The sequence below is a fragment of the Cyclopterus lumpus genome, chromosome 25 (genome assembly GCF_009769545.1).
Source record: "Cyclopterus lumpus isolate fCycLum1 chromosome 25, fCycLum1.pri, whole genome shotgun sequence".
Classification (NCBI taxonomy): domain Eukaryota; kingdom Metazoa; phylum Chordata; class Actinopteri; order Perciformes; family Cyclopteridae; genus Cyclopterus; species Cyclopterus lumpus.
The window spans coordinates 6,731,610-6,746,670 of NC_046990.1; the positions used below are offsets into that span (position 1 = coordinate 6,731,610).

The 15,061-nt window shown below is 46.5% G+C and overlaps 1 protein-coding gene across 1 annotated transcript in view; it reads left to right on the top strand.

Annotated features, from left to right (window-relative positions):
- Positions 1–15,061, top strand: part of LOC117727940 (vacuolar protein sorting-associated protein 13B-like) — a 305,167-nt gene that overhangs the window by 79,236 nt on the left and 210,870 nt on the right. The window contains exons 18-19 of the mRNA XM_034528491.1: positions 3,344–3,478; positions 4,553–4,732. Of these exons, the coding sequence (XP_034384382.1) occupies positions 3,344–3,478; positions 4,553–4,732 (315 nt within the window). The remainder of the gene's footprint in view (positions 1–3,343; positions 3,479–4,552; positions 4,733–15,061) is intronic.

Below are 15,061 nucleotides of genomic sequence, written 5' to 3' on the forward strand. Positions count from 1 at the left end.
CGGCGGCCTAGGATGGCAAATCCAGCTGCCCACAGTTTGCCCTCGCCGTGTTTGATGGAGTGCCGTAGCCTCTGGCCCCTAGCTGTGTGTTTATGTACTTGCTGCACCTGCCCTTGCTTGAGAAGTAACAGCACCACACACATCCACTCAATCACACACACACACACACACACACACACACACACACACACACACACACACGCATATTGCATACATAAACCAAAGCGAATACCACTGTTAAGTCGACAAACTACCAACCCCTGTGTTTTACCCTCTCCCTGCGTACCTCACTTTTTTATTTTTATAGTCTAACAGCTGTACAAAACATTGTCCAGAGCCCCCCCACGCAACCACCAACCACCCCAGCAGGTGCACCGTGCCCTTTTGGACATCTACGTGGGCAATGTGGGATAGCGATACCCCTAGTTCCATTTATCAAAGAGTAAATAGAGCAGGGGGGGGGGGGCGGGCGGCCCCTGTTGTGTTCCAGATTGATCTTGCACTTTCAACATCTCCATTTTTCCTGAAGAAAGAAAGAAGGGCTCAAGGGAGCAGACAGCGGGCGTGGAGGCCTACTCATCACTGTTGCCACCATTTCTCCTTCAGGACCGGGTCTGGATACCCGCTCTCCACCATATTCTGGGTACTTTAAGGGTCATGTGTTTTTAGGTTCACTACGCGCACTCGATAATAAAGCCAAATGTCTGGTGCAATACTTTTATGCCATATGTATGTAAGCTATATTGTTTCCAGGCAGGGCAGCCTCGCTTTATGGAGAGCCTATGTCTTTTCTCTATCTCTCCCTCTGGTACTGGATCACATCAAATAACCCGAATGTCTCCACGTGCATGTTTGAGTTTGCACATAAAAATAGTTAATATGGTCACTCTTTCTTTCTGTAATATCATTGTGTAAAAAGATCAAAACAAGGCAACATGTATCATCCCAAAATATTGGATAAAAAAAAAAAGTAATCTAAAACACTGCTTTAACTGTTCTCTGAAACAATATTTGTGCTTGTATGTTCGATGACGACAACAACAACAAGAACAACAAAACACAAATTCCTCCTCGTGGTCCTAAATTCTTTAACGGATTAATAATTTTGACAGTAGTATAACTTTCTTAAACCGTCATTTAAGGTATGTGTAGGCTTTACCTATCCCTTAAAAACACATTGGCATTTCTGCACGCCCCCGTACAGTAGAGCTGGAATAATCCACCAGATCTACACTTCACATGGAACATCTGTCCTGTAGAGAAGCAGGAAACGTGAGCCACAGAGCACCGCTCTGTTTGACCTGCAGATACATTAAGGGGCAGGCGGGGAGACACGGGGAGGGTTATTAACATCCCCATCTTCCATCTGGGCTGATGGAGGGCCTCTCAGACAGCAGGTGAAGAGGTTGCTGGGTAATTTGTCTGAGAGAGAGAGAGAGAGAGAGAGAGGAGGGAAGTCAGTGGTTAGTGATTTTAGCAATTGGCAGTAATTCTCCAGGTTAAAATGTGCTTTGTATACACGCAGGTGTCTACTTGAGTCCACACTGCCTGCTGTTTTACATTTAGACTATCATTCCAACTATTAGCTGATTTGGGAATATCAACTGCAAACCGAAATATGATGTGCACATTGTTGTGTTAAAAACAACCTTCCCAACCAAGTAAAAGTTTGAGTTGTAGTGATTTGATGGAACCGACAGAGGAAAGAAAGGGGGGGGATAAGTGGGGAACAGGAAGACTTTATTTAGACGAACCGTAAGACAGGAAGTCAGAGAGCAAGTGGATGTGGATGAAAGAAAACGTCAAGACCAGCTTCTTCTTCCTGGGAGCTTCAGGGAACTGTTGCCAAATAATGAACTTGTTTTGCGTCCATAGCCTCGCCAGTAGTCGGTACATCCCCCGGTGTCTGCGTGCTTAATTTGTTCTTCCTCAGCTTTCCTGTATTTGTGTTTACGTTTGATGTTGGAGCTCCTCTCTCTCCCCACCGCTGTGTGACCTCAGTCAGAGAGTGCTGCGGACACTTGTAGAAAATGAAGTGCTATTGCTGTAAAAAAAAAAAAGGAGTGTGGGGGAGGGGATTACTGTGAGAAGCGAAGCCTCACTGGAACAGGTGATGTAAGAATTGAATGTGCTCCCTGGAAGAATGCAGCATGTGATGGATGGGGCTTCCTCTCCTCTCTCAACAGGCGCTTTGGCACCGGACGCCCCAAAACTCCACAGTATCTCTTAGCCTTCCAGCCATTCCTCTCTCCCTCCTCTTGTTATGTGTTTGAAATAGCCTCTCACCATAGAAATAACATTGGCATATCATAATGACGAGTCTGTAATCCATCCCCCCCCCCCCACACCACCACCACACTCATTCCCCACAGTGCAAACGGTTTCATTTTGAAAGATGGCAGACGGTAGGGTTCTTCCCCACTGGGCTGCCATTAAGAGGACTAATCATAGAGCGAGGAGCACTGGAGGCTCCCTGTGATGTAATGCTGCTGTTAGGTGAGTTGTAGTTGACACTAAGCTGGATGCTGATGTGACTGCATTGGATATTGTTTTGGAAAGATATATCCTTTATATTGGCCCATTACTCGCAGTCCTAATAGTTCCTGTTATTCAACTGAAAGTCACTCAACCCAGTAGATTTAGTGGGAACTTGTAAAACATTTAGAACGGGCACTTTAAGGTTGTTTTTTTTTGTTATGTCTTTTCTATACCCTTGCTGGGCTCTTTTTTTCATACAATATGGCTGTTGAGACTTTTTGCCGCATCTAAAAGTCATCCGTCATCAGCAGTGTTTGTAAATCAGACCCTGTCGGCCTGTACTCGCAGGTAAATACCCACATGGAAGTGAAGCACAAGGTCGTAAACATTTCAAATGTATTAAAGACTGACGGAGATCGTAGCAGGACTGAGGTGCCGGGCGCTGATGACGGCGTATCACGCATCAGAGTGAAATGTGTTATTTATTTATTGTAGCTTTGGGGGTCTGTTAATTCATGTTTAACGGCGTGTACTATAATACATCAAAGTGTTGTTGTCATTATGGTATGGAGACTACACCAACAGGTTAGCCTTGGAAACAGAGGGCCACCGCAAGTATCCCTGCGAGCGTGGCGATCAACGCAGCACCCTCCGCCGGGTGTTGGTGATACCAGCGTTCCTGGAGCACCTGGTTTCTCACAGAGAGAGAAAGAGAGAGAGAGAGAGGGGTCAAGACCAATTAAAGGCCAATCAAGTGTTAAACGAAGCCACGGCAGCAGTGTCTAAACCTCCCCGGACTGCACTTCATTTTCACTCTGTTTGTGTGTGTGTGTGTGTTTTTTTTCTCTTCTCAATTCTTTATTAGGTGTGAAGTCTCCGGGCCCGTCACCGACCCTCGAGGGCTCCGTCCAAAACCTGGAGCTGAAGCTCTGCAGCCGTGCGACGGTGAAATGCGCCTCGGGAACCGTGGGAGCCGTAAAAGTGTGTGCCAGGACCCCAGGTGTGTGCAGCTGTGCCCTGTTAAAACTTTACTGCCTGTGTAGGAGAGAGAGAGAGAGAGAGAGAGAGAGAGAGAGAGAGAGAGAGAGAGAGAGAGAAGAGAGAGAGAGAGAGAGAGAGAGAGAGATGAGAGAGAGAGAGAGAGAGATGAGAGAGAGAGATGAGAGAGAGATGAGAGAGAGATGAGAGAGAGAGAGAGAGAGAGAGGGGGGGATCGACTAGCGTCTAGACTCTTCTTTTGGCTTTCTTTTTTCAAATCCTCCTTTTACACACTCGGCTCTCCTTTTTCCCGCGCGATCTCCCTGTTGGTTTCCTTCCAGCTCCGGGGGTTCGGTCGCTGGTTCTTTTCCTCCCGGCGGGCGCTGTCATTGGGCTCCGGCCATGTCTTTGATGGCGAGGATGTTATTGGAGCTAGTGTCACAGCACGGAGTTCACGGGGTCAAACTGCACACATGATGTCAGGCAGATTATGAGATCTATTGCAGCTGACGATATAGAAATACAAAGAGGAGAAAAAAAAAAAAAGCATGTGCAGTTGATTTTCTTATTTCAAAATGAACATCTACAGAAAATAGTGTACACATAAGAAAAGGCAAGTAGGACTGTCCATCATGTTCTTTATTGGTCTGCTTTACCTTATGATGGAATTATTGTCTGTTGGACATACTTTTGTTATGATTTTCAAGTCTGTTTCTGCAGCACTGCAATAACATTGTTATCATTTCCCCCTGAGATTTCATCTGCAGTTTCGTCATGGATGATATGCCATCTTTTATTTGTTTCCTGTTGCTTTGAAGGGCCAAACTGTTGATTTATTTGCAGATAAATGCTGGAATTTATGTTAACATAACTATTTGAATATTAAAACCCAAGTGTTTTTCGATATTTGGGGTATTATTTTCTCTCCTTTTTAGTATACGACACTTAAAGACAGTTTATGCATAGGAATTTGGGATTTCTTTGTAATCTGCGAAGCATGAAAGCCAAGAACTGCGAATATGAATATTTCTTTAAAAAATGTTGTTCACTGGGGGAGTTTTAATATATCAATTAGCCTTTAACTCTTGTGTCTTAGGTTCGGGAGAGGGTGTTAAGGAGAAGCTGGTTCCTTTGATTCAGGGCCCATCTGACACCAAAGAACTCCACATGAGCCGCTGGCTCAATGAGATACGCAAACCTGAATCTCTGCTGGCTCCTGACCTGCTGGCCTTCTCCGTTCAGGTCCCTCAGCAAGGAGACGACTGCAGGAACTCAGGTAGAGGCTTATAAGATCTCTCCTCTCATCTCCTCTCCTCTCCTCTCCTCTCCTCTCCTCTCCTCTCCTCTCCTCTCCTCTCCTCTGACTTGAATCACCATTCCGTGTTGATATATAACTTTTATTCGAGCTGATTTTCCGGTGGTGGTTGTGGTGTGTGTGGACTTGTGACGGGCATTAATAGTCCATATTCCATCTCAATTATTGGTGATCTAATGCGAGAGCCTCGGATTGTTTGGGCCGTCATATTTTCCTTCCCCCTTTTTAATGTCACGCAATGCCCCTTTTCGGTTATTTGTTTAGTAAAGCCGATAAGTGTTTTCCACTCCCGTATCCTTGAGGCCCGGTTGGCAACGCTGCGCCTCTTTACAGGCTGCATGCGTTCTCTAAACAGCAGTTAGTCTCCGTCAGCGCCGGCCGAGCTGGCTAACAACAGCTAAACCGCTCCCAGGATTTGCCTGCTGATGTCAGGTTGCAGATTTTGATTGCGTCCTTAGACCACGGATTATATTTCTGGTTTGTGGGCGTATGTGTGTGTGTTTGTTTGTGTGTGTGTGTGTGTGTTGTAAAGGGAGGGCGTGGGATTCAGATTCCAAAAGCTCAGAGCACTGTTGTGCTTGATTTAGTCGACCCTTCAGCTGGATACAGTGACTACAACTGTGCGATCTTCAGCAGTAGCCAGGTTTGTCACCGGTGAATGTCACTATGTCCTCACGCACCTGCAACTGTAACTACTTCTCTTATCGGGGCAGCTCTGCTGGGCCCCCAGGGTAGGTTGATGCCTTTGGAAGTACTTGACAGTCTCTAAAAGTACACCGTGGGGCTGTTATCCCCGCAACCCCCTCCCAGCAGACCCATGAGGAGCCCCGGGTGACAATGTAAAGCAATGCAATACAGAGTCACAACTGTACATCATGTTTAACACAGGGCTGCGGAGATTCATTGCTTGGCCTTGACTTGCGTTTAAAAAAACAAAAAAACAACCTGAGTCGTATCAGGCCCGTGGCCCTTAAACATGTCCGCCCTGAGACGGAGATAGAGCCGGCCCTCAGGTGGTTTCAAACTGCGAGGAGAAGATACAGCTGTAGTGAGGTAAGAAGATAAATACGCTTCAGAGACAATGGATTTTGGGAGGTCAGCCCGGACCGGGGACTCCATTCCCCCTGCTGCTTGAATGTCACCAACAGTCAATCACGGTCCCATTGCTAGTCCAACAGGTGGGGGCCCAGGACACTGCTATAAATTGAAAAAGCAAGGCAAGGGAAAAGCTTACATTTCATAGGCAACTCCCGGTTCGGAATGTCGTGGAATAAATATCCAGCGAGTTGCAACGAGTGGATTTTTAAAAAAGGAACGCTGCGTTTTCAGACACGGGGCTTGTTCCACCCTTCACAGCCTTTGCAGACAGAGACGGATACTTTTAGGAAACTCTGGTGAATTCTATTTAGTGCACCGCCTCAGACTATTACTTTGATTTAGGGAGCATATTATTTCAGCAAAGCAATGGCTCATAAAGACAGTACATATTTTTGAATATTAAAACCTGATCTGAACACAAACCAGAAGACCTCGAGGAAGCGAAAAAGAGGGGGAGAGGGGAAGAAGATGAAGGTGAAAAGGGATGGCGGGGGGGGGGGGGGGGGGGGGGGGGGGCTGACTCCCAGAAGCACTGGGTATATCTCCAGCAGATGTGGAGCAGTGGAGGCCTGCACTCCTTCTCATCACTGCCTCAAAACTCTCCCCCTCTTCTGTGTTTAAAGTTCTTTGTTTCTCTCTCTCTCTCTTTCTTCCCCACTCTGTCTGCGTGTCTCGTCTCTTAACCTCATTTTTTTTTTTTTGCTTTTTTAAATCTCCAATCAAGTCGGTCTCTCTCCCTCTCTCTGTTCTTCAAGCTCTGTCTCTGCTCCTTTTGGTCTGTCGAGGCATTAGTTCCTCATGGCTGGTGGGCGGCGGCCCGAAGCAACAAGCTTTAAAGTATAAAGAGCAATTTGAAGGAACATGTTTGACTTTTCACGTGTTTAATACAAAGCGCTGCCGAACAGCTGACACACACACACACGCACGCACACACACACACATCTGCAATATACCTGTCAATACAGTCAAAGCTGGAGACAGCAGCACGGCTTGACAGTAACAATATCCCCAGACTGAAACGACTCTCTCTCTTTCTTTCTTTCTTTCTTTCTTTCTCTCTCTCTCTCTTTGTGTGTGTGTGTGTGTCTCTTTTTTGGGTGTCTACTTCTAGGCCTGTGTTTTGTGGTCGGACTTACATCAAAGCTCTTGGTCAGTCCACATGTCCCATGTCCCCGCTGTCATCCGGAGGGTGACTGGGAGCCTGTTAGAGCGGTGCTAATGGAATGATGGATGCAACGCCTCATTCAGCCGGAGATGAAAGGTGGAGCAGCACCACTCCAAAATGGGCTGCACCCTTTCGCTCCCACAGGGCCCCGACTCGAGACGCTCAACGTCTTTTTGTGATCATGACATTTCTGAATTTCTGGAGCACTTGGCCTCGGCATCAAACGCATTTGATTCCTCCCATGTGGCCTCGGCGATTCCATTTAGTGAATTCTTAAAGCGTGATCGTTAGAAGTTATTATGGAGCGTAGGGGCCGGCGGAGAAAAAGAGGAAAAGCGCACCCCTTACACTATAGACATGCCGGAAACATTAAGATATAATGAGCCGCAATCAACTTTTATATTCCTTTTTTTTCATTTGATTAGTCGCTTCTGTTTTTTTTTTTTTATTGTAGGGATGCAACCCCTCCCGAAAGCCCAGCAGTGCTGTGGGATCCGTCCACCCAATTCTCAAATTATAATGTTTATTTAAACAAGGGAGTACATATACTCACATGCCACGTCGCTTACACGTACGTGTGCCTTATTTTTCGGTGTAGGTGATTGACTGCGGTTGATTGTAAGTGGGGGGAAGCCCTGCCTTCAGTGTTTCCCCTCAGGTCATGTATGTGTGATCCCTGCGTTGTCTCATTTCTTAGAGGACGTGACAGGCTCTGGAAATTGCCAGCGCTTTTCCTTATGGATCCTTTAATTCATCCCAGAGGCCATTTCCTCCATGTATTACATTTTCCTTTTTTTTTTTTCTTTAGAGCCTAACATTTTCTCCGGTCTCTTCTGATACAATACAGTTGGTCTAATAGACGGCTAGATTCTTCACTAACAGCCAATCACACGCGTCTCTAGAGAACACTCTTTGTCATGACCTCTTTCAAACGGCAGTTTTCACACACGTTTGAATCTACTCCGTGTTTCGTTTTTTCTTTCAAATACGGCCAGTCACATCTGTTTCCTGTCTAATTGTTTACCAGTAAATGATAAAATCCAGCTTACTTAGAAAATGAAAAGATTGGGTCGGGGTGGCTCAGGGGGTGGTGGTTGGTGGGAGTCCCCATACACTTGCAGAACTCCTGTGGATCCCGACCAATGTGTTTTCATTCAAGGGATTTGAGGTTGGAACATTCTAATGAATTAAACACAATTAAAGGCGTGGGTTTTAACGCAGAAGAACCGAGCAGCCCTGCTTTGAAATACCCTCTTTTATAGATCCAAAGGCCTATAGCAATTTCATATCATGCCGTTAACTCTTCGCATCGCAACGTGACAGTCCCAGACTCCTAATTGCGCGGCAGTTCCAGATCCGATTTTTTTTTTTTTTTTTTTTTTTGGCAGTGGCACCGAAAACAAAGTGCTCTTTTTTTCTTTTCTTTTCTCATTTTCTCTCCTTTTAAAAATAAAACCAAACCGTGATTCATGCTTGTGCTCGGCCATGACCCGATGAATAATGAGAAATCAATGGCATTATTAAGCGGGGGGGGGAGCAAAACCAAAGAAGAAAGCGAGGCGGCTGCAGGAGGAGTCGGACCCGGAGCGGTTGCTTTTTTAAGTCACAGCGGGGCTGTGATCCAGGTTGGCAGGCCGGATCACAGGGGCACAGGTGAGAGCCAGGGACATGTCATACCGCACTAGCACACACCGTGTTCCTCGACTGGTATTAGATCTATAAATTATTTGTGGATTTAATCAGAGTCGAGCAAAGATCACAAGGACCAGAAATCCTTGGCTGTGTCATTCCGAGTGACCTCCTCTGAGTGTAAATAATCACTACCGCTCAAAAGACAGCTTGATCATCTCGGTCCCCGGACAGTGGCTGGCTGGCTGGCTGGCTGGCTGACTATCCTCCTTGGCTTGGTCTTGGGGCCTGTCACTGCTGATGGATTGGAGAGACTAAGGGGGCCTCGGACGGGGCCAGTGTGAGGGAGTAGAGGGCCAGAGGGCGTGCGAGGAGCTGGGGTTTATGCCGAACCTCAGGGTGAGCGGCAGCCTGCAGGTGTTCCCCTCCCTCCCCCCACTACCACCACCCGGACTAGCACCAGGGGAGGAGGGACCAACGGGTCGGGTGGGCTTTATGATCACAGAGAATACAAAAAAAGTGAGAGAGAGTGAGGGATAGCATGTGTTTTCCCGAGGCACGCCAGCAGCTGCGAGACAATGATTTATGCTTTTCTCAGAACTCTGGGATCTCAAAATGTTACATTTAATCAAGCACACTGAGAGCAGAGCAAATGTTAAAGATGTTCCCCATAAAGCCCTCCAGTTTTGATCTCTTTACCATGCCATGGGAGCTGTGGGAATAGGGGAACAAAGTCATCTTTAATCTTAATTTAAACATATTGGAGGGAATTATGAAAGCTACATTGAATTAATCTTTGGAGAATTCCCCGGGCGCGGTAATACTAAACATGTTTCGTTCCCTAATAGATACTAAAGTTGCTTTCTCCTCAATTACTGTTCATATTAGACAGATGGAAGCAGGAAAACTGTTCCAGGGTTTGACGTTTTATACGGAATTAAGTCAGCTTTTCAACGCCAAACTACTTTGTTTACACGGTGACATAATGAATCTGCCGTTTTTAAAGAAAACAAAACACATTCCCACTGGTAGTTTGTGCCAAATGCTTACACAAATTCACCAACACAGTTTTATTTAGAAACATCTGTCTATCGAGATGGTTAACTGTGAGAGACCTTTACCCGGCAGTCAAACAGGTGGGATCCTACAGTACTGCAGCCGGCGTAGACCAAAAAAAGACTAATGAGAGCAGGTGGGAATGAAGCGCCACCTGACTTTGATCTGACCGTTTCACACAAAACACACACACACACACACACACATGCGCACACACACACCACGCTCGCATGCGTTCGCTTGGAAAACACTTGCCACACATGAGATGAAGCCGCGGCCTGTGAGCGGGACCGCGCCGACACCGTAGATGGGGTGTGAATTTTGGGATCTCCCTTGGTAGCCTCCTCCATTACAATCTTTCAAAGGCCTGCCGTGCTTTCGTACGTCCATCTATCATGCTCCTTTTCCCTCCTTTGCATGTGTTCGCTCACTCCATTGAGTGTTAAATCAACAGTCTGGCTTTGTCTCAGGCAGCAGCTTGATGGCTTTAAGCTGCTCGCCTGAACTTTCTCTGGCTGATGGACCGACAGTAGACCAAACGGTACTAAAAATACATTTATTTTACATCCTTGTGAGAAAACATGAGAGGACATTTCTTTAGCTAGTCCTTTCAGTAATATGATCAGCTTTGTAGCAGTTGGGAACTGACTACAACTTTTTTAAACACGTATTTGAGAGACAAATACTTACATTAGAGTGTGATTGGGAAGTAATATATATATACACCAGGTTTTTACAGCATACAAATTTCAATGTTTTAATTTGAGATGGGACACGCATTTAATTCAGATGCTTGTAACTGGACCATAAGGGGTTGTTCCATTTGTTTATTTGCTGAATCACTTCATAACTTCCTCGACAGTCTGTTTAATCTTCAAGGCAGCCGCTCTCATCGTGTCTCGTCAGTCAGTGTGTGTGAAGCGGAGCAGGTAATGCGGAGATTAGACCCGAGGGAACCCACTCGGAGCCGGCTATTGAGGTCAATCACGACCCATTACTGGAGCTGTTCATCTGTGAAGTGTCGGGCTACTTAGGCCACTCTCACAGTGCTTAAAGCCCGGCTGGAGTGTGAGGCTGAGGGGCAGCGACTGGGTACGAGGGGATGAGGGCCGAGGCTAGAGACGGAGCTGGCTCGGAGTGTGACTGGGGCCTCAGCTGCCGTTCGGGCTAGCCTTCACCCTTACATGATATCACTGCTCCCATGCGGCCGCTTGGCATCGGCCATTTAATGTCCTTCCTGAGGTAATTATCTCAGTTTATCAGAGTTGCAGATTTCAAAATGGACTGAGGTTGGGGTTTCTGGCGGAGAGTAGATGGAAGCAAATGAGACTTTAATGATCCCTGTTGGGGGAGGTTGTTCATAGCAACAGTAAAGAAACAAACTACAACCAGACAATGGAATGAAAATGGAATATAAATAACAAATTGGGACTCGGGGAGTGTCAAACATAACACAGCTAACAGCTAGCAAAGCCAGGACAAATATTGTAAACATGAATCAATGAAAATGATAGTGGTCATAAAGCAGGGAGGTTTAGCAGCCCTCCGTCTCGGACTGGGCTGAAGCTGACTGCAGCTTAGGGGAACACAGTGGTCAAACTACAGGCTTTTTCTGGTGTTGGCTGTCAGAGTAAGGCATCATGGTGGCGTGTAAGTGAGTCAGATAGAGATGAAGGGGGGTTATGGTTAGGGGCCTTTGAGTGTGAAAAGAGGTCATTCTGGGTCACCGCCGTTCTACTTCTAAAAGCGCTTGTCCATGTGGGGCAGGGTCAGAGGGAAAGAGAGGAGAAGATGTTTCCATTGTGTGAAAGTAGAGCTGATATTAGCTCATGAGCTTCAGTAAGAAGACCTCCCTAAAGACCGAATGGCTGCATTAATGATGGACTTTTTTCCTCTTTTCTCGGAAAAACATTTAAAGATGCCGCACATGTGCTGAACCTTTTCCATCCCTTTCAACTTTTTCTTTCAGGTTGTTAGCTAAATATCAAAAAACAACAATCTCTCTCTAGAAGGCAGCCGAGATGGACACTTGTGAAAGCTGCTCTCACAGGCCAGCTCACATGAGACAAACGGTGCTGTTGGTCGGACATGTTAAAGCTTAGCTTTCCTTGAGTCCTCGTTAGGGTTAGGGTTAGTCGATAGATGAAAACTCAGGTCATCAGCAGGCTGTCGTGTTTTTATCCAGGTGTTTTAGAATTCTTTTCTTTGCTGTTGTTAGATGGGCTGGCAACATTACAGCTGTGGGTGGGAACGGGATCAGTTAGTTGATCACGAAGGCAGGGTCTATTATTGGCCAGACAGCAGAGAACCAGAAGGAAAGCTTGGTAGTGTTCTGTCACGTGATGACCGTCCTCTGCACACCACCAAAATGCTCCACTGAGCGGTTCAGGACGTCTTTTGATACCGCAGCAGTTTGACCTTTCAGCGGCGTCCTTTCCACTATGTATTCATTCACTGTATGTAGCCATTACTGACGCTGTTGTCGTTTTGTATAGCCCAAAATCACAAATTACAAATTTTCCAAAGTTTGTGGCATCAGCAGGGCCATGGCAAGGGGCAGGGCCACTGAGGCCGGAGGCCGGCTCACCTGCCTCGTCGGACGGAGGCATTGCGAAAGAGGCCGGACCAATGTGGCCAGGCCCTTGCTGCTCAAAGGAGCCAGGGTCATTGGGAAGGAGGCCAGGCCCAGGCCAGGGGCTGGATGCAGGAAGCAGGGGCATGGAGTCAGGACCCAGGAGCCAGGACTAGCTTCAGACATAGCCAGCTCCAATGGACCCTATGAGACGTGAAGTCACAAAGGAAGTAGAGTTAGTAAGGTGCAATGAAGAGACATACATTCCTCCTTGAGGAGAGAGAGAAGAGGAGCTCAGTGTATCCTAAAACGTCCCCCAGCAGCCTATAAGCCTATAGCAGCATAACAAGGGGCTCGACCAGGGCAAACCTGAGTCAGCCCTAACTATAAGCACTATTAAAGAGGAAAGTCTTAAGTCTATTCTTGAATGAGGTGACTGTGTCTGCCTCCTGGACTGAAAGTGGAAGCTGGTTCCATAAAAGAGGAGCTTGATAACTGAAGGCTCTTGCTCCCATCCTACTTTTTAGGACTCTAGGAACCACAAGTAGCCCCACATTTAGTGAGCGCAGCTCTCTAGTGGGGCAATATGACATTTTTTTCTGTTTTTTTGGGGGGAGTTTTTCCTGATCCGATGTGAAGTACTGGGACAGGGAGGTCATATGTACAGATTGTAAAGCCTTCTGAGGCTAATTTGTGATTTTGGGCTGTACAAAATAAACTGAATTGAATATGGTACTACAAGCTATTATGGTGCATCACCAATCAAGGCTTTGTAGGTGAGGAGAATAATTTTAAATGTGATTCTTGATTTTACAGGGAGCCAGTGCAGAGCAGCTAATACAGGATACATGTGATCTCTTTTCTTAGTTTTTGTGAGTACACGAGCTGCAGCATTCTGGATTAACTGGAGGGACTTAAGAGACTTATTAGAGCAGCCTGATAATAAGGAACTGCAGTAATCTAGTCTAGAAGTAACAAATGTGTGAAACAGCAAAATGTTCCTTTGAAATGTTACGTAGTTGAAGAAATGCATAATCTACTAAATGCAAATTATGCTGTATTGGAGAATACTTGAAACTAGAGATTGAGACCATAAACTCATGTTAACAATGTTTACTGAGGGAATAAATCAAGAGAGAAGTAGAGTCATTTATTATGGACTTCTATACAACCAGATGAGTCACCCCTGGTGGTCAGGAGCGAGAATGCAGCATGTCAATGTATTGTTTATGTCGTGGACGCGGACCAGTTTTGAAAACCTTTTAACAAATCTCTTTTTACAAGTCTAAAAGCGGCAGCTCAGCACAGATGGACTTTAAAACATTCCATGTTTTAAAGTTCTACTCAAACTGAGAACACCTAAAGTAATCACACTTTCTACAGCATCTCTGGTTCTCTTCTCTGTGGGGACGGGGGAGATGCTCGCCCTTGGTTACTCAGCAGCTGGAAAATAGTAATCTAGCTTGTCAGCTACTGGGCGTAATGTAATTCCCAGGGCACCCTGATTCATTTCCCACTAAGGTGCAATTCATTTTTTATGTTTGTCAGTGAGGCATTCAGTGAAGAGCCCTTTCCCCCCCCCCCCCAGTTCTATACACTCCCATCATTTCAAATTCCCATGTGACTGTAGAGTTATTACAATGAGTAATTACAAGTTAAGCTCTTTAGTAAGAGAGAGGGAGTACTTTGCCAGCTGTATCCTTTAAGTTTTTGCATTCATCATTAGTAAGTAAAGAAGAAGGTAATTAGTGTAGTTTTCACCATTTTTAAATTTGAATGTATGCTGACCGTTTACTGGAGTGGACAGTGTTGATCCTGGGTCCACTGTGTGCAGCATACGGGCTGTTTACACACTTTATCCCCGTTCTGGGCCGAGTAGCAGGGGTGGAGGAGGTCATTTTAGTTAACCTTTTCTAATTGAACGTTGTCACCGGATCAAAGGTCGCTACATTCCACACCGTCGGATCAAACGTCGCGCAGCACAATCAAAACAATTGGCTTCCCCCCGGATCACCTAATCAGTGGCTGTGTGTTTTTTTTTTTTTTATTCTCACAAATTAGAAGAGGATAACGTCCGGACCACAACACTGTCTTTCGTTGTGCACATTTCAAGGAGTTTAGTTTTTGATTTACCGGTATATTCTGTGTGCGGTGACATCAGAATATACTTAAGCCACTCGTGTTTGTTCTTTCAGAAACGCCCCCCCCGCCCCCTCCCCTGATGTCCCAGATGTTCTGTTTTGATGCCTCATGATAAACCGTGCAGATGTGCTGATGCGACGGGCTGTGGCTCAGCACATGACTTCCCCTTTCTAACACCGTTCAGCCCTGTCCTGACGGAGACAAACGTTTATCCGTGGTGGCTCCCTGTTCGTCCACCACTTCGTTTTATCAGTGTCACAGTGTCTGTCTCTCGTCTCATTCCGGCTGTGAGGGAGATCAACCACCAGCTCCTCGCGTTATTAGAGGCTGGTTACTGATTCATACTCTGCCAGGACCCCAGAGTCACACGCGGGCTAACCCAGTTCAGAGCGGATGCCGAGTCGGCAGCGTCGAAGCTGGCTGGCTGCAGTTTTCTGTGCCGGTAGCCAAACCAATATGTGCCTTCGCCGCTTGAGTGCCCATCAGAAAACACGCGGTGGGCGTGGGAAGGGGATGAGAGCCCATTAGCTTCTTCACAGCTCAGCTGCCGCGGTCGCTCCTCCTCCTCCTCCTCCTCCTCCCTCGTACCGCGGCCCTTCCCCGCCCCGCACTCCCCCAGCTTCCACTC